The following is an 18,225-nucleotide window of genomic DNA, read 5'->3' on the forward strand; positions in this document are numbered from 1 at the left end:
CAACATCAACAGTGATAAAGTATTGATAGGATGTACTTTTGATATGATGTCATGACATGGCACCCTATACCCCATGGTCTTCCTTTCAAAAACCTATAACTCCAGTCTCGTCATGAGAAAAACTTGCAATAAATTCCAATAGAGGGGCATTCTACAAAGTACCTAATCGATACTCCTCAAAATAGTCCAGTTCAGGGGAGAAACCAAGATGGCGGCATAGGTAAACACCGGAGATTGCTGCCTCACACAACCACTTCAAAAATACAACTAAAAGACGGAACAGACATCATCCAGAACCACAGGAAGGCTAGCTGAGTGGAAATTCGACAACTAGAAGGAAAGAGAAAAGCATACCGAGACTCAGAGGAGGTGCGGTGCAGAAGTAAAATACAAAGGTGCAGAGGTGCATGCGGAGAGGGCTGGCGGCTGAGAACACGGTGGTCTTTTTCAATTGGGAGGGAGTCTCAAGCTCTGAGCTCCAGTTCCGGGCGAGTCTCTGGGGACCCAGACTCATATGGGAGAAACGGGACTGTCTGGCATCAGTCGGAACTCCAGGGCAGCTTTCTCTCTGAGGTGCTTGCAGCGATTACCTGGACACTGAGAAGCGGGGCCTCTGAGGGCAGGACTGAGAGCAGCCATAACCGCTCGCTCCGCCCTGTTGATCCCCTGGGACCCCCGTCCCGCCCAAGCCATGCACGGAGGCTTTTGCATATGAAAGGCCCGGCCCTTTGCAATCTGAAAATTACTTAACAAACTGCAGCTGGCCCAATGCCCCACGGTAACTTGCATTGCTTCACAGCTGGCTTCTTCTGGGTAGCCTCAGGCAGAGGCTAGATTAGCACCTCCTTAGAGATCCAGGAGCCAGTGTGCCCGGTGGTCAGAGTGGGACCATCCAGATTGCAGCTCCTTGGATCCATAAAGGACACACTCGGGGCAGACTCAGTGAGCACCAAAGCCCCACTGAAGCAAGTCTTGTCCCGGAGGGGTATCTCTAGCACAGAAGTTCTCCCACTGCAGACACAGCTGATTCTCACAGCCAATTGGCCTGGAGGTCAATCCCTCCCAGTGTTACCTACAACAATCAAGGCTTAACTACAACAAGACTGTGCACAAAGCCCACAAGGGGGTGCACCAAGAGTGTCTACCTCAGGTAATTGGGGAGGCTGAGCCACTGGGCCCTATAGGACACTTGGCACAGAAAGCCACTCTATCGACACAGCGAAGCATAAAAAATGCCGAGACAAAGAAACGGGACACAAATGACAGAAATGGAGGAAAGCAAACTACTGGATATAGAGTTCAAAACCACACTTTTAAGGTTTTTCAAGAATTTTCTAGAAACCGCAGATAAACTTAATGAGATCCTCAAGAAATCTAGTGAGACCCTCAAGGTTGTGTTAAATGACCAACTAGAAATTAAGCATACACTGACTGAAATAAAGAATATTATACAGACCCCCCACAGCAGACTAGAGGATCACAAGAATCAAGTCAAAGATTTGAAATACGAAGAAGCAAAAAACACCCAACCGGAAAAGCAAAATGAAAAAAAGAATCCAAAAATACGAAGATAGTGTAAGGAGCCTCTGGGACAGCTTCAAGCATACCAACATCCGAATTATAGGGGTACCAGAAGAAGAGAGAGAACAAGATATTGAAAACCTATTTGAAGAAATAATGACAGAAAACTTCCCCTACCTGGTGAAAGAAATAGACTTCCAAGTCCAGGAAGCGCAGAGAACCCCAAACAAAAGGAATCCAAAGAGGACCACACCCACCAAGACACATCATAATTAAAATGCCACGAGCAAAAGACAAAGAGAGAATCTTAAAAGCAGCAAGAGAAAGACAGTCAGTTACCTACAAGGGAGTACCCATACGACTGTCAGCTGATTTCTCAACAGAAACTTTGCAGGCCAGAAGGGAGTGGCAAGAAATATTCAAAGTGATGAATACCAAGAACCTACAACCAAGATTACTTTATCCAGCAAAGCTATCATTCAGAAGTGAAGGTCAGATAAAGAGCTTCACAGATAAGGAAAAGCTAAAGGAGTTCATCACCACTAAACCAGCATTATATGAAATGCTGAAAGGTATCCTTTAAGAAGAGGAAGAAGAAGAAAAAGGTAAGGATACAAATTTTGAACAACAAATACACATCTATCAACAAGTGAATCTAAAAATCAAGGGAATAAATAATCTGATGAACAGAATAAACTAGTGATTATAATAGAATCAGGGGCATAGAAAGGGAATGGACTGACTATTGGGGGGAAAGGGGTGTGGGGGATGCAGGAAGAGACTGGACAAAAATCGTGCACCTATGAATGAGGACAGTGGGGTGGGGGGTGAGGGTGGAGGGTGGGAGGGGAACCGGGTGGAGGGTAGTTATGGGGGAAAAAAAGAGGAACAACTGTAATAATCTGAACAATAAAGATTTGATTTTTAAAGAAATTTTTTAAAATGCTCAATGATTGAGTGTCGATCTATGAACTAGGCGGTCACGGTTCGATTAAAAAACAAACAAACAAACAAAAAAACAGTCCAGTTCATAAAAAAGAGAGTATGTCACAGTCAAAAGAAGCTTAAGGGGCATGACAGTAAATGTAAGGTGGTATCCTGACTGGAGTCCTGGAACAGAAAAACAACTTTAGGTAAAAGCTAAAGAATCTGAATAAAGTATGGACTTTGGTTAATGATAATGTATCAATTTTGCTTTATTAATTGTAACAAATAATGTAAAAGATGTACTGATAGCAGAAACTGGGTGGGTGGTACTTGGGAACTCTCCTACTTAACATTTCTGTAAATCTAAAACTTTTTAAAATATCAAGTAATTTTTATTTTATTTTATTTCTTCATTTTTAAAAAATATTTTTATTGATTTCAGAGAGGAAGGGAGAGGGAGAGGGAGATAGAAACATCAATGATGGGAGAGAATCATTGATTGGCTGCCTCCTGCACTCTCCCTACTGAGGATCGAGTCAGCAACCTGGGCATGTGCCCTTGACTGGAATTGAACCTGGGACCCTTCAGTCCGCAGGCTGATGCTCTATCCACTGAGCCAAACCGGCTAGGGCTCAAGTAATTTTTAAAAACAGGCAAAGGGTTTGAATAGACATTGTTTCTTTCTCACATTCCCTCCTTTCCCGCCACTATTTTTCTATTATATGTATGCATGCATAGATATAGATCTATAATGATGTTCATCTCAGTAATGTGATTTGGTGTAACTTTTTTTTGCTTTCTTTATATTTTTTTCTGTGTTAATATGTGTTTTTATAAGAGGTATTTTACATTTACAAGTCATTCTGATAAAGTAATAGTGTAAGTCAGATCAGCATCTGGCACATGTGGTAAATGTTTGCTAAATAAATGAAAAACATGTTGACAGTTAGTATTTCTCCACAGAGCCATATTGGTTAGCATTTTCAAAGGTTAGTTCTTTTGTCTTTAAAGGTAATCACTTAATACTGGTCGAGATGTTTCTATATAGCTCTGACTCAGACCTTTTGTCCTCAATTTTTAGTTTCTGGAACTAATGTATTGGAAGTATCATCAGAAAGCTGCAGAAAAAGGGGTTTATATCATTGGAAGCAGCGGCTTTGACTCCATTCCAGCAGATATGGGAGTAATATATACCAGCAATAAAATTAATGGTAATTATTGATTAATTCACAATAGTTGAATTTAACAGTAGAAAGCCTTCATGTTTGCAATTAATGATGAACTAAAATCTGGTTGATTGAGAAAAGAAATATCTATAAATGGGTAATGTTAAAACACACACTTCGTTTTTAATATAGCTATGCTTATTATAAAATGCTATTGACACTATCGTTTTGTTTTGTTTTTTAAGATATGGATAGTAGTGTTAGTGTTCTAAAATGAAGAATTATCCATTGTCTCAATTTCTTTATGGTTACAGCTGTAAAATTTCTAGGAAAAAAATTTGGCAGCCATTATAAATTCAAATTTGCTTTGTTTAGGAATTAACACATTTTAAGTTATGTTTTATATAGATATTATAGTCAAAGGTTTTATTTTTTTAACCAACAAAGCTAGAAAGCATTGAACAAAGTTTTTGATATCTTTTTTACCCCATTTATAAACTAGAGGCAATAATTCAAGAATAGAAAACATCATCAATAGTTTGGTAAGACATGGAAATTACTAATATCATGCATATTTTAAAAGTATTCATTTAGAGAATGACCTAAGAAGAGAATTCCAGTACCACACAAACTGTTCTAGAGCTTAGAAAGATGAAAAGTGTTTCAGTTTATATTTAAAAGTTAACTCTGAAACAAAGCCCAACAAAGATAGCACACATAAAAAAAAAGAAAGCTAAAATCAATCTTGCTTGTGAAACAGGTTGTAAAAAGAAAATGCTAAATAAAATTTTAATAAACATCGAGTGACATTTTAGAAGAATAATATATCAAGATAAAGATTTATTAGAAAGTTACATAATCATCACATCGGAATATCAGTGGTGAAAGCTATACATGTCATGTACTGATTACAGTTTTAGAAATGAAGAATAGAATAATTTCTTAACATAATAAATGTCAGAGAGCAATAGCCAACCTCATACTTAATGATGCAACACTGGAACCATTCCCAATAAAAAGAAAAACATGAATTGAACATCTTTAAAATATTTAGTCTTTCAATCCATAGACCAGGTATGTCTCTATTGTCTTTTAAGTCTGTAAAGTTGAGATGTTTTCTTCATGATAATCCTACATATATCTTATTGAGGTTATTCCCAAATATTTAAAAGTTTTTGTTACTTTAAATAGGTCTTTTTTTTTTCTTTTTAAGGGAGAACTAATACTTTAAGGCAGCCGTGGGCAAAACTACGGCCCCGTGGGCCGGATCTGGCCCGTTTGAAATGAATAAAACTAAAAAAAAAAAAGACCGTACCCTTTTATGTAATGATGTTTACTTTGAATTTATATTAGTTCACACAAACACTCCATCCATGCTTTTGTTCCAGCCCTCCGGTCCAGTTTAAGAACCCATTGTGGCCCTCGAGTCAAAAAGTTTGCCCACCCCTGCTTTAAGGTGTATGTAAAAACTTTTTTCAGATACTAAAAGCTAGGAGTCAGAATTTTAACAATTATCCTAGCTGATTTTTGATGCAGGTGGTCCACATTTTATGACATACAGCTTTACTGGTCCATTTTCTTTCTTAGGAGGAATTAGATCACAGAGCCACATATTCAGGCTACGTTCTCCTAACAGCCCTTCCAATCATCTCTGCTGTGATATCCCTTAATGATCTGTTCTTGGTTTCTGTCAGAGGTCAGACTACTGACATTTATGTGGCTATAATTCTCTCCTGCTGTTGCATCATCATTGATGACATGGTTCATTACTTTCTCAGTGTCAACTTTTCTAAGTACCATGTTTTAATTTTTTCTTGGAATTAAACCTAGGAACACTGTCTCTTATGAAATTGATATTTCATTTTTATCAGATTTTGAGATTCAGCCCATTATGCTTTTCTTTTGTCTTACTGCTCTGGAGAATTTCAAAGATTAATTAAATACTTAATCACTGTGCCTATATATTAGTTCTCATGGTTAATATAATTGATTTCTCCCCTTTTTTCTGGTTTTGGTTTTCTATATTTACTTTATACTTATATTTTCATTCCATTTTTAAAGTCTAAGTATTTTATAAGTCATCACAAAGGTCATTTTGATAGGTTTTCTGTACATTAATTGTATGTCACTATTAATAAGTATTCTTAAAAGCTGTCATATTAGAAAACCAAATAATTCCCATAGATGTACTTCTCAGAACTATGTCCTGCTGGCCTTCCAGGATGAGTGAGCTAAATTGTTGCCCTGTTGGGAGATTTTTAGTGTCAGTTTGAATACTAGCAAATATTTTGTCAGTACTCGCAGGTAGAGTTTATGCCAAACTACTCTTTCTGACAATTTACCTGGTTCAGCTGCCTTTTAACTCTGTTTACAATAACATAGTAAAACTGTTACCAGTATTGATTTTCTGACTATATCAGCTGTAGGCTTAGTAAAAGCAGTCCCTAAATGAATAGGAATCGTTCATTGTTACTGTCCTGGCAAAATAGATTTTATTTGCTTTTACATTGACCATTTTCCTACTCTTGTAGGTACTTTGACTGCGGTGGAAAGTTTCCTGACTATAAATTCAGGACCTGAGGTTAGTTTTCCTCTTTGTCAAGTGCTTTCTAAGTTAATACTAAAAACATTTTGAAATGATACATGCTTCTTAAAAAAATATTTAAATTAATTAAATTACACATATATTTGTACTTTTTAGTGTATGAAAGTCCCTGTGTTTAATTTTAAAAAATAAAGGTGCTTTCGTGGCCAAACAAGAAATGCATGATATAAATACATTTACAGTCTATTTGGGAACATAAGATAGTTGCCTTTCTGGGAAGAGACCATGTTTGTGATAGTACTTTATTTTCAGTGGTGTCTAACGAGGCTTCCTAAGTATTTGTTCATTCCACCCTGGCCATGTAGCTCAGTTGGTTAGATACACCAAGGTTGCAGGCTTTTATATATATAGACTAGGGGCCCAGTGCATGAATTCATGCACCTTGAAAGGAACTGTGGGCCCGTGAGGCTGTGGTGGGTACAGGGGCTGGTCTCAGCCCATCCTCTGCGCCCCCGCCCGACCCCTCCTGCTGTAACCCCTGGTCTCCTGTTTGTCGGCAGCCCTGCTCCCGCCACTGCCACTCCCACACGCTGACAGCGCCGGCCCTGCTGACAGTGCGGAGCAATTGGGGCCGGCACTAACAGCGGGTGCAAGCAGGGCCAGCGCTGTCAGCGGGTGCGGTGGAGGCAGCTGCCAGCCTGATTGCCCCTTAGGAGCAGGGGGAAGTGGAGAAGCCTGAGGGGTGATCGGGGCCAGAAGCCACCACTTGCACCCGCTGACTGCGCTGAGCGATCAGGGCCAGCGCTGGGCACTGGCAGCGAGTGCGAGCAGTGGCTCCGGCGCCAGCAATGGGTGTGAGTGCCGGGCGGGACTGCAGCGTGTGGGACTGCAGCGTGCGGGACTGCAGCGTGCGGGAGCAAAGAATTTTCAGTAACTACCAGAGGCTCGCCCCAATGACAGCGACCAGCACACCGCCCTGTCTTGGTCTGGTGCCCCCGCTCACCTGCTCCACCATCCTGCTGTGGCCGATGCCCTTCATGTTCTGCTCACGCCCAGTGGTGGTCAGTGCACGTCATAGCAACCAGTGGTTCCGCAGTTTGGTCTGTTTGCATATTAGCATTTTATTATATAGGATACTGATGGGCACTTGGGCTGTTTCCAAATCTGAGCTATTGTAAATAACACTGCTATGAACATAGGGGTGCATATATTCTTTCTGATTGGTGTTTTAGGGATTTAGGATATATTCTCAAGCACGATTGCTGGCTCAAATGGAAGTTCCATTTTTAATTTTTTGAGGAAACTCCATACTGTGTACTAGGGTTCCTTTTTCTCCACATCCTTGCCAGCACTTTTCATCGGTTGAGTTGTTGATGATAGTCATTCTGACAGGTGTGAGGTGATTTCTTATTGTGGTTTTAATTTCCATTTCTCTGATGATTAGTGACTTTGGACATTTTTTCATATGTCTCTTGGCCATTTGTATGTCCTCTTTGAAGAATTGTCTATTCAGGTCTTCTGCCCATTTTTTAATTGGATTGTTTGTCTTCCTTTTGTTGAGTTGTATGAGTACTTTATAATTTTTTTTATATTAACCCCTTATCAGCTGTATTGTTGGCAAATACGTTCTCCCATTCAGTGGGTTCCCTTTTCGTTTTGATGGTAGTTTCTTTTGCTGTGCAAAAGCATTTTATTTTGATGTAGTCTCTTTTGTTTATTTTCTCCTTAGTTTCCTTTGCCTTGGATATATATTGGCAAAAATTCTGCTACATGAGATATTTTACTGCCTATGTTGTCTTCTAAGATTTTGTGGTTTCATGCCTTAAATTTCAGTCTTTTATCCATTTTGAATTTATTCTTGTGTATAGTATAAGTTGGTGGTCCAGTTTCATCTTTTTGCATGTGTCTGTCCAGTTTTCCCAACACCATTTGTTGAAGAGGCTGTCTTTACTCCATTGTATGTTCTTGCCTCCTTTGTCAAATATGATTTGACCGTAATGGTGTGGGTCAATTTCTGCAGTCTCTGTTCTGATCCATTGGCCTATATGCCTGTTTTTGTGCCAGTACCAGGCTGTTTTGGTTATAATGGCTTTGCGGTATAGTTTGATATCTGGTATTGTGATTCTTTGCCTTTCATTGTTATCAAAGCTAAGATATTAAAAACCTGACTCTTCTGATGGTGTTATTGTCTCCCTTATTCTGCTTATTAGCAGTCAACAGTATCTGCACATCTGCCTCACCGATATTCCTCTTTCTTTTTTTTTTAATATTTTATTGATTTTTTACAGAGAGGAAAGGAGAAGGATAGAGAGTTAGAAACATCGATGAGAGAGAAACATCAATCAGCTGCCTCCTGCACACTCCCTACTGGGGATGTGCCCGCAACCAAGGTACATGCCCTTGACCGGAATCGAACCTGGGACCCTTCAGTCCACAGGCCGACGCTCTATCTACTGAGCCAATATCGGTTAGGGCCGATATTCCTCTTTCAGAGTCTTGTGACAAAGTTGGTTTTGAATGTTTCTAAATGACTTTATTCATTCAGACAAAGTAAACAACATATAAGGCAGGACATAATACAGTTATGCACAATCAAAATTATAAATTAAGTTTGGAATATTTACATAATAGAGAATTAAAAGGCCCACCTAGATGTTCGGGAAAGAAGGTTCAGCCCTGGGACGGTAAGTTCCAGGATCACTTCTTCGCCTGTGCTTTCCTTTCTGCCACTCATTTCTTCTTTTATAATAACTTAAAAAATATTTTTTTATTGGTTTTAGAGAGGAAGGGAGAGGGAGAGAGAGATAGAAACATCAATGCTGAGAGAAAAATCATTGATCCGCTGCCTCCTGCACATCCCTTACTGGGGATTGAGCCCACAACCCGGGCATGTGCCCTGACTGGGAATTGAACCATGACCTCCTGGTTCATAGGTCGACGCTCAACCACTGAGCCACATTGGCCAGGCTATATGTTGACATTTTAAGGAATCAACATAAGGATATGGATTAGAGAGGCTAATTTTGAAGGAATATGGTCAGTTGAGTGAAAATTATGAAGTGAAATACAATGGCTTATTGAAAAGAGCATAAATAATGGTAGAAGGGAATAAGAAAGGGCATTTGTTGGTATAAATATTGAATGTGACCAAAATAATGACTGTTATTGCTGCCTAGCCGGTCATGAAAATTCATCTAAAATGATCAAATAATGGATTATGCCTTGCATAAATAGAGGTGAACTGTTCTTTGTGCCAATTATATCGTATTTGGTTTTACATTTTAATAATTATTTCTTAAGACATGTTTCTTTAACTCTTTAATTATTTTATTAGGGGTTGTGCATTCATGATGGTACCTGGAAGTCAGCAGTTTATGGTTTTGGAAATCAGAATCAATTGAAAAAACTACGAAATCAGTCAAATCTGAAACCTGTCCCAATTGTTGGTGCAAAATTAAAAAGAAGGTATATTAGTTCAAAAATCTATTTTTTAGTATATCTAGTCTAACTATTTTGTGTTGATCTGGCTATTAATAAAGTATGCTACTAAGAAAAGCCTGCAGACTAGTTTGTAGTAAGTCCAGAATTATTCTCAAAGATAAATAAAATATAATTAATACCTTACCCTAAGCGTAAGTATGTCATCTCTCTATATAAAAACCTAATATGCAAAGTGCCCCCTTGGGAGTCCTACCAACCCGGAGTTTGATCACTCGCTATGATGTGCGCTGACCACCATGGGGCAGCACAGAACAAAGGGAGTCCCTGGCCTGCAGCCAGCAGCCGCTAGGGACCCTACCCATGCACGAATTTCGTGCACTGGGCCTCTAGTATATAATAATACATTTGGCCCTGGCCGGGTTTGCTTGCAGTTGTTAGAGTGTCAGCCCTTGGACTAAGGATGGCAGGTTTGATTCCTGGTCAAGGGTAAATACCTGTGTTGCAGGTTCAATCCCTGGGGGCGCATGTAGGAGGCAACCAACCAATGTTTCTCTCTCCCCCGCCTCCTCCTTCCCTTTCAGCCTCTAAATACCAATGGGGAAAAATATCATTAATATTTTTCATTAATAAATAAATAAAATAATACATTTATACCCTTGGGAAAAAGTTTTTGACTTTTCACTATTGATATAAAAATTAAACATCAATTAAATTTTGTACAGTAAAACTATCAACTTAAAGTGTGATAATCTTATGTACTAGTAACTTAATCAACATGTGAATAGCACTCAGAGTTTGGCTGTTGAAATGAGTGTTCTCTTTATCATTGTCCTGTGAAACTGATGGGGTGAAACATAGTTAAACTACACGTATTAAGTGCCCACGGCAAAGAATACTCCTCTGTTCACTGGGCTCATGTTTGGGTGCAGGTGTAGAGAATAAAGGACAAATACTGAAATATTAATTAGGAGCAGATCTGCCATCTTCGTTGTTCTTACTGCCTTGAGAAAATTAAAATGGTTATTCAGAAATGTACCAGTTGAAATGGCGGTCACTGTTACTGGAAAGAATGCAGCCGGGTCTGTCTTGCAGGTGGCCAGTCTCCTACTGCAGAGAACTCGGCAGTTACTCCATTCCTTTCCTGGGAGCGGATGTGTCTGTTGTGAAGCGAACTCAGCGTTACTTGCATGAAAATTTAGATCAATCACCTGTAAGTTTATATGATTGATTTTTTAATAAAGAGCATTCTATGTTTGTTATAGTTTCCCTACAGTTTAATTAGGATTTTTATGTTTATAAAGCAAAAAAAGAAATAGCTAGATAATGTGTGTTTCGTTTCTGGAAGTTGACAGAGTCAGTAGTTAGTGTAGAGCATTTTGCATGTTATGGGGGTGGTCATGGCCTCCCCCCATTGTTCATATCTGGCCTATTGAACACTTGAATGGAACACAACAGCAGCAAGTTCAGTGCAGGAAGTCCTGGTTCATAAACCCGACCGTCAGCTGCTGGAGTTCTTCCTGTGCTGGTGGAGGCCTCTGGGTTCTCTTCTTCTCTCCTTGCTGCCTCTGAGTATCACCCTGCTCCTGTTTCTGAGGGAAGCACACAATTGCTCCATCTGCTGAGACTTGAAGAGGCCACTATCTCAAGTTAAAAGATCAGAGTATTTTCTTATAGAAGAGCTTATAAGTGTAGTCTGTGCTCTATCAGGTATAATTGCTAAGTTCGGTGTGTGATTGAACTTTCTATATATGGATCATGTGGAAGCTAATTAGTATTTGCAACGATTTATTTTAAAAATACGCTCCCGATGCCTGGTTCCTAAAGAGGCTATCAGAACATAACATAGTCATAAGGTGGGAACGGCTTTTGTTCACATTTATGACTTCAGAGCACATTCTAAGAGCCGACATTATAACTAGAGAGTCACGTTCGGACTTCGTTCTCATCTAGGTCCAGTATGCGGCTTACGTCACTGTGGGAGGCATCACCTCTGTTATTAAGCTGATGTTTGCAGGACTTTTCTTTTTATTGTTTGTGAAGTTTGGCATTGGAAGGCAGCTTCTCATCAGAGTAAGTGGTCTGTTTATGAAATTGGACGTACAAGCATTTCCATGAGTTTAAAATAGTTCACTGAGGGCTGTGTTTTTCCCCCTTTAGTTTCCATGGCTCTTCTCCTTTGGTTATTTTTCAAAACAAGGTCCAACACAAAAACAGGTAACTCTTTCTTTTGTGTTCAGGTCTCTAAAATAATATTTTTCCTTTGTTTTTTACTTTTCCTCAGTGCAGTGACAATCACAGCTAAGACTTGATGGAGCACTTGCTATTTACATTCTTCACATAAATTAGATTACTCAGTCTTCTCAAACACCTCTAGAAGTGGGTTTTATCTCCATCTTTACATCTCTAAGTGGAACAATAATAAATTACTTGCAGCCTATTTTTGTCTTGGCACCTCAGATACCTAAAACCAGATTATCATATTCTATCAACCTAAAATAAAAAGTACTTGCAGCTTTTGCCCTAATACTGCCTATTTCAGCGGTGCTATCCTGTAAGCCACAAGATAAGACTCATCTATATCTCCTCCTTGTTCCTAGTCACCTCCGCGCCCCCCCCCCCCCCCCCCAGCATCACACCAGTCTTCAAAACTTGCATCCTCAAAGAATTAATGTTTGCTCCATGCTTAAAGGATAACAGCATATTCTGGCAGATAGAAAGTTGATGTTTTTATCTATTGAAAATCTCTCATGTGAAGTAGAATAATAGGTTAGATTGTGCTCAGGGGAAATTACATATTTCTTAAATAAACATTTGTTTGGTTTCTTTTTCTCAGATTGATGCCGCCTCATTTACAATGACATTTTTTGGTCAAGGATACAGCCACGGCTGTTCTGCTGAGAATAACAAACCCAATATCAGAATTTGTACTCAGGTGAAAGGACCAGGTATTTCACATATGACTTAAGGATACTTGGGAATTTTACACTGTGTTAAATATAAGGTGTTATGTTATTCTTTTCAAAAACATAATTATTTTAGAAATATATTTGCACAAATTATTTAAGTATTACTGATAAATGATTCTGTCAAAAGAAGGATTGAAATTATTGGTATAAACCAGTTTTATTAGTGTATCTCCCCCTCTGTTTTTCTTTCTCAGGATGATTCAGTAATCTGCATGGCAGGTTTTAATATTAAAAAGAGAAGGGGCTGGTTGATATCTGTTTGGTCCAAGGCTTCTTTGGACTTTGTAATTACCCTGATATTGTTTATAAAATGGGTGTATACATGTGCATTTTTCTGGGGAGGGTAAAAACTTTTGTAAGGTTGTTAAAAGTAAGTATCATCCAAAAAAGTTCTAGAACTTTTTCTGTAAATTTTAGATAACTATACAGATAGTCCCACTTATGAATTTAGTATAATTGTAAGTCTAGTTACTGTCATCCCTGATAGGTTACAAGAGGTTTGTTTTGCAGTTTTAATCAAGCAAGAGGGAAAGATATCTTTGTATCTTGCCCTTTTTTCAAATTCCCATCTGGGTTACTAAGATAAGTTGACTGTGTTTTTATTATCTGACAGGAGTGTAAACACTAATGCCCCAGCTGGTTACAGTGACTTCTTCTTGAAGTGAGACTTCTCTTAAGTTACTCTGGGTTTGTTTTTTAAGAAATTGAGTCCTTTTTTAAGTGAAGTGTAGTGCATTAATAGAGAAACAAGAAATCCTAGGATCATTGGCTTTGCTTATTATCAAGAGGCAGTGCAATGTAGTGGGTAAGAGCTACCTGAGTGCAATTCTGGCTCAGCCACTGCCTGGCTTTGTGAGTTTGGACTAGTCACTTAACCTGTCTATGCCTCAGTTTCCTCATCTGTAAAATGGGGACAAAAATAGAGCTAACCTTAGTTAGCACTATTGCTAAGGAGAATCAAATAAATTTGGTAAATTTAAAGCCCTTAATACAGTTCCTAACACTTCGTTAAGTACTATGTAAATATTAATTATTATTTTTGTTATTGAGTGAACAAAGTGTTTATTGAGATAATTCTGTATACCTAGAGTTAGATCTAAAACCTCCTTTTTAATTTTTGGGCGTTTTGAATGCATATTTTATGAAAACTTTTTCTTTGTTCAACTCTTCTCTGCAGAGGCTGGCTATATAGCTACCCCCATAGCCATGGTCCAGGCAGCCATGACCCTTCTAAATGATGTCTCTAACCTTCCTATCGTGTAAGTCTGGTTTTCTTCTAATTTGAGGATCGCTTTTTCATGTTATGTTTTAGCTTATATTGATTTGATTTTCAGGCATTGGGTCTGCACATAAGTGTTTACAGTTCCTTTGATACAGAGCTAGAGGTAAATTAAACTTGTGAGAAGGAAAATCCCTTATGGACCTGGAAACAATGCAGAGGTGATGGAGAGGAGACAGAGACGTGTGAGGGCCAGTTACGGTGACTTCAGTTCCCTGGCAGCACTGACACCAGCGTGATTGATTCCTGGCGTCCTGGCGAGATGATTATCAAGGGGACTGTCTACTGGAGCATTTAGCTGTTCCCTAAAAGTAGGCCAGCTTCACAAAGGAACATAGGCCCTCAGGCTCAGAAGTAAACAAGTAGGACCTGAAACCTGTTAAGTCATAAGCAGAAAAATTATATAGAATGAAACCTAATTAAATTTTTCCAAATAGTTGTATACCCTTTGAATATATTTAGCATTTACATGTCAAGAAACATTTTTCATTCGGTTTCAGTCCTCTTTATGCTTTATTAATCATTGATTACCTACATTTATTCCACTCAGGTTGTTATTTATCCTCCTGGTCAGAGGGCTGTCTATAGCGGGTGGTTCCCCGATGGGTGGCCCTTGTTGTGCCCCGCGCACACTGTTGGGGAACAGTCGCACTAGTCGCTGTGCTGGGCACCAGCTTCCCCCGGAGTAAGAGCTGCTTGCTCATTGGCTGGTTTTAGGAATGAACCCAAAGGAGCCCAGAACAGCATCAAAAGAATCAGGTTTCCGTGAGCTGTGCAGGGATTTGATAGCTAGTCCTCGGCAAGTCACTTCGCTCCAGCAGAGGGAGGGCAGAGCCTGCTTGGCTCACTGTGGTCTCATTATTGTCTTCCAGGGGCGGCGTCTTCACACCTGGAGCCGCTTTCGCCAAAACAAAGTTGATTGACAGACTCAGCAGACGAGGCCTGGAATTTAGTGTCATTAGCAGCTCGGAAGTCTAAACAATTGAAGATTTTTCTGAAGTCATAAAGCGCATGAATTAACAGCTTTTTTATTTGAAATTCTTCTGTGAGTCTGTCTGGCTCTATGTGGAAAAGATTACCAAATCTAAAATATGTACACATTAAAAGCAGGAATTATACTAGCTTACCCTAAATTTCAAATCTTACCTGATTTTGTGATTTTATTGCTTGTGAGAGAGAACTAATATTTGACCTACTTTTTCATTGAAGAATTCATGGTCAATTTTTATATGTGAGCTGGCAGATCAGAGGGTGGGAGTGTCTTATCTGTGTTGCTAACAGATCCCTTAAGGAGGCACCCAGGCTGGTCAAGGCCTCACTGCTGATTTCCTTGCCATGACATTGAGTGGATCTTACTTTCTAGTGAGTTTTTCTACCCGTGTGTGGGCCTTTGCCAAGTGAAGCTGTACTTTGTTACTTTAGCGTAGTTTTCACCCGTCTACACAGATTGATTTTGGACTTACCCAAGTTGCATAATAAAGGATTGTCAATTGAATGGTGGTTTTGTGTTTGGCTGGTACTTGGGTAGTGGCAGAAATGTGCTTCCTATGTACAGCCTTTCCCATAAGCCCCTGCCCCCCCCCCCCCCCCCCCCCCCCCCCGCCCCGAGTTTCAGTGTCATCCTATTTGATTTCCCTGGCTCTCTGTTTTAGAGAGCAAGAGCTGGGGTTGTCACCTCTGCTTCCTTCTTCCTGGTTTCTTATGCAAATCGGCCTAACCACTCCCCGACAGTCCTGCATGTTAAGGCAGCAGGTCACGTGATCAGGAATGCAGTCCCCAAGCCAAGCCCCAGCTTACTCACAGCGGCCTGAGCAGGCCTCAGGTATGTAACCTTTAAAGCCTCAGAGCTGGGAAATAATAGTGCCAAACCCGGAACGATGGCGAGAATTAAATGAGCTGTTAGGTGTTTAGCGCTTAGGTAAATGCCTAGGCACAGAGCAAGCGCGCTAAGTCTCGGAAGGGTTCTGTACAGCCTCTCCCAGACACTCAGTGCCTGTCAGTCCTCCGCTGAGACCCACCGGTGAATTCTTTGTGGAATCAAGATTGCCTGGAGAGCCCTGGCTGTGTGGCTTGGTTGGTTGGAGCGCCGTCCCATACACCAAATGTGGTGCATTTGCTTTCTGTGTGGAGTGGGGTGGAGAACACAGGGGCCCCTCCCAGAGGCGCCGTAGCACATTACAGGCAGCAGAGGATAGCGGGGACCCATCCAGGGTGGCTTTTAGAGGGAGAGAACTAAGGTGATGGGAGCCAGGTGATGAAACCAGTCCCTGCCTCGCTCCCTGTGGTGTCCGACCGCAGGCCCTGTGGCTGGGAACCCGTGCCATCCCCGGCAGGACGGGAGCTGCGGGACAGGCTGGAGGCCCACAGGCCTGGCACACAGTCTCCCTGCCTGGAGGTGCTTTTCACCGGAGCCAGCCGCCCCTGGGCAGAGCTGCTGGCAAGAAACTCCAAGCTGGCAGCGTCCCGGTGTAGAACACCCTCCCCCGCCCTCACGCGGCCCTGGCTTGCTCCTGAACTTGCCCGTCGTGTGACTGAGTCACACGCAGCTGTCTGCTCCCAGGAGCTGCTGGGGCAGCCCGTCCATGTGGCCTGAGTGAACATTGACACGATCCACCACCAGAGTTGCCACTGTCTGCACCTGGGCCCCCCGCTGCTCCCAACAGCCTGTCTTTTAACCTTCAAACCTCCCCACCCACTCACCCACCCGCCCTGCGCGCGTGTGCACACACACACACACACCCACACACACCCCTAGAAACGACCAGAAGTTACCACCAGCCTTTCAGAGGCTCGGAGGAACCGAGGAAGTGGGTCTCATGTGTGGAAAGGTCACTGGCACTTTAAAGGTAAAAATGGACAACCTTGAAGATGACAGATAGTAAGATTCATCTCAGAGCTGACTCCCCAGATGGGGGTCTTACCTGAGACCTGCTCTGGGGGGGGGGGGTGAGCCAGCCTCAGACATGCTGCTGCAGACTGAATGTCTGCGCCCCCAAGTTCACATGTTGGCACTTCACCCCCATGAGATGGCGGTAGGAGGGGCGCCTTTGGGAGGTGATGTCATGAGGTTGGGGCCTCGTGAACGGCATTAGTGTCCTTATGGCTCCATTGGTGAGCATCGTCCTGTGCACTGGAGTGATTCCCGGTTCAGGGCACGTCCCTGGGTTGCGGGTTTGATCCCCGGTTGGGGCACACAGAGAAAGCAACCACGGCAACCGAGTGTGTCTTTCTCACTCACATCGATGTTTCTCTCTCTCTCTTCCTCTAATCATGCCTTCGGGTGAGGATTAAAAAAAAGAGAGAGAAGTCGTCTTATGGCCTAAGAAGAGGGTTCTCAGCCGACACTGACCTGCTGGCACCTTGATCTTGGGCGTCCCAGCCGCCAGACCTGTGAGAAGTGTGTGTAGTCTAAGCCACTCAGTCTTTGGTATTTTGAAGTTGGGGCTCGGTAGTGGCTCCTCCGCAGGTTGCTCCCTGTGGGCTCACAGCCTGGGGGCCAGTTAAACTCTGGGGGGGGACCTCGGTGGCCCCAGGGCCTGGCAGACACAAGCGTAAAACCCCTTGAACAGGACAGCGAGTACCAGGTGTTCGCTATAGAACATGAACATAGACATTAACAGTCTAAAAAAAGGTTTTTAAAAATTGATCATCTAGACAATGTTGGCCACTTTAGGGCAATGAGCAGGACAGTTAAGCCCAGAGAAGTCTCGGTCAAGCAGATCGTCCATGACTGACCGTCCACGCATGGCCAGCCCTCCAGGGTACATCTCTACAGACGCCCTGCAAAGAGGGTCGTGTGTGCGGATTCGGGAGGGAGCAGCCCCCACAGGTCACCTGAGAACTAGGGGCACATCCGCTGAAGATGAGCTAAGGGGTGAGCATTCAGCTGGACGGCTGCTCTGCACACCTCACCCACACGGGCCACCACAGAGGCCCACTCCCGCATTCAGGCGAGGGATGGACGGTCAGCAGAGTTGTGAGCCTTTTCTGGATTCTTTTTTTTTTTTTTTTTTCAGTTCATCAGCATAGTTGGGTTCTCTAGCCAGGTTCTGTCTAGGATCTCCAGCCAGGTTCTGTGTAGGGTTCTCTAGCCAGGTTCTCCAGCCAGGTTCTATCCAGGTTCCCCCATCAGGTTCGGTCACCAGGTTCTCTTGCCATGTTCTGTCTAGGTTCTCCAGCCAAGTTCTGTAGCCAGGTTCTGTCCAGGATCTTTTGCCATGTTCTCTCACTAGGTTCTGTCTCTAGGTTCTTCAGCCAGGTTCTCTCGCTAGGTTCTGTTTCTGGGTTCTGTCTAGGATCTCCAGCCAAGTCCTGTCTCTAGGTTCTGTGTGTCTAGGTTCTGTCCAGGATCTTTTGCCATGTTCTCTCGCTAGGTTCTGT

The 18,225-nt window shown here is 41.9% G+C and overlaps 1 protein-coding gene across 1 annotated transcript in view; it reads left to right on the plus strand.

The window, feature by feature from the left end:
- Positions 1-15,345, plus strand: part of SCCPDH (saccharopine dehydrogenase (putative)) — a gene marked incomplete at its 5' end in the record, with an annotated part of 22,154 nt that extends 6,809 nt beyond the window's left edge. Inside the window, 9 exons of the mRNA XM_023745024.1 lie at positions 3,530-3,659; positions 6,146-6,195; positions 9,494-9,624; positions 10,693-10,810; positions 11,551-11,670; positions 11,758-11,814; positions 12,434-12,545; positions 13,744-13,825; positions 14,718-15,345. Coding sequence (XP_023600792.1) covers positions 3,530-3,659; positions 6,146-6,195; positions 9,494-9,624; positions 10,693-10,810; positions 11,551-11,670; positions 11,758-11,814; positions 12,434-12,545; positions 13,744-13,825; positions 14,718-14,823 — 906 coding nt within the window. The remainder of the gene's footprint in view (positions 1-3,529; positions 3,660-6,145; positions 6,196-9,493; positions 9,625-10,692; positions 10,811-11,550; positions 11,671-11,757; positions 11,815-12,433; positions 12,546-13,743; positions 13,826-14,717) is intronic.
- Between the last annotated feature and the right edge of the window lie 2,880 nt (positions 15,346-18,225).

Source organism: Myotis lucifugus, unplaced genomic scaffold (genome assembly GCF_000147115.1).
Source record: "Myotis lucifugus unplaced genomic scaffold, Myoluc2.0 scaffold_510, whole genome shotgun sequence".
Classification (NCBI taxonomy): Eukaryota; Metazoa; Chordata; class Mammalia; order Chiroptera; family Vespertilionidae; genus Myotis; species Myotis lucifugus.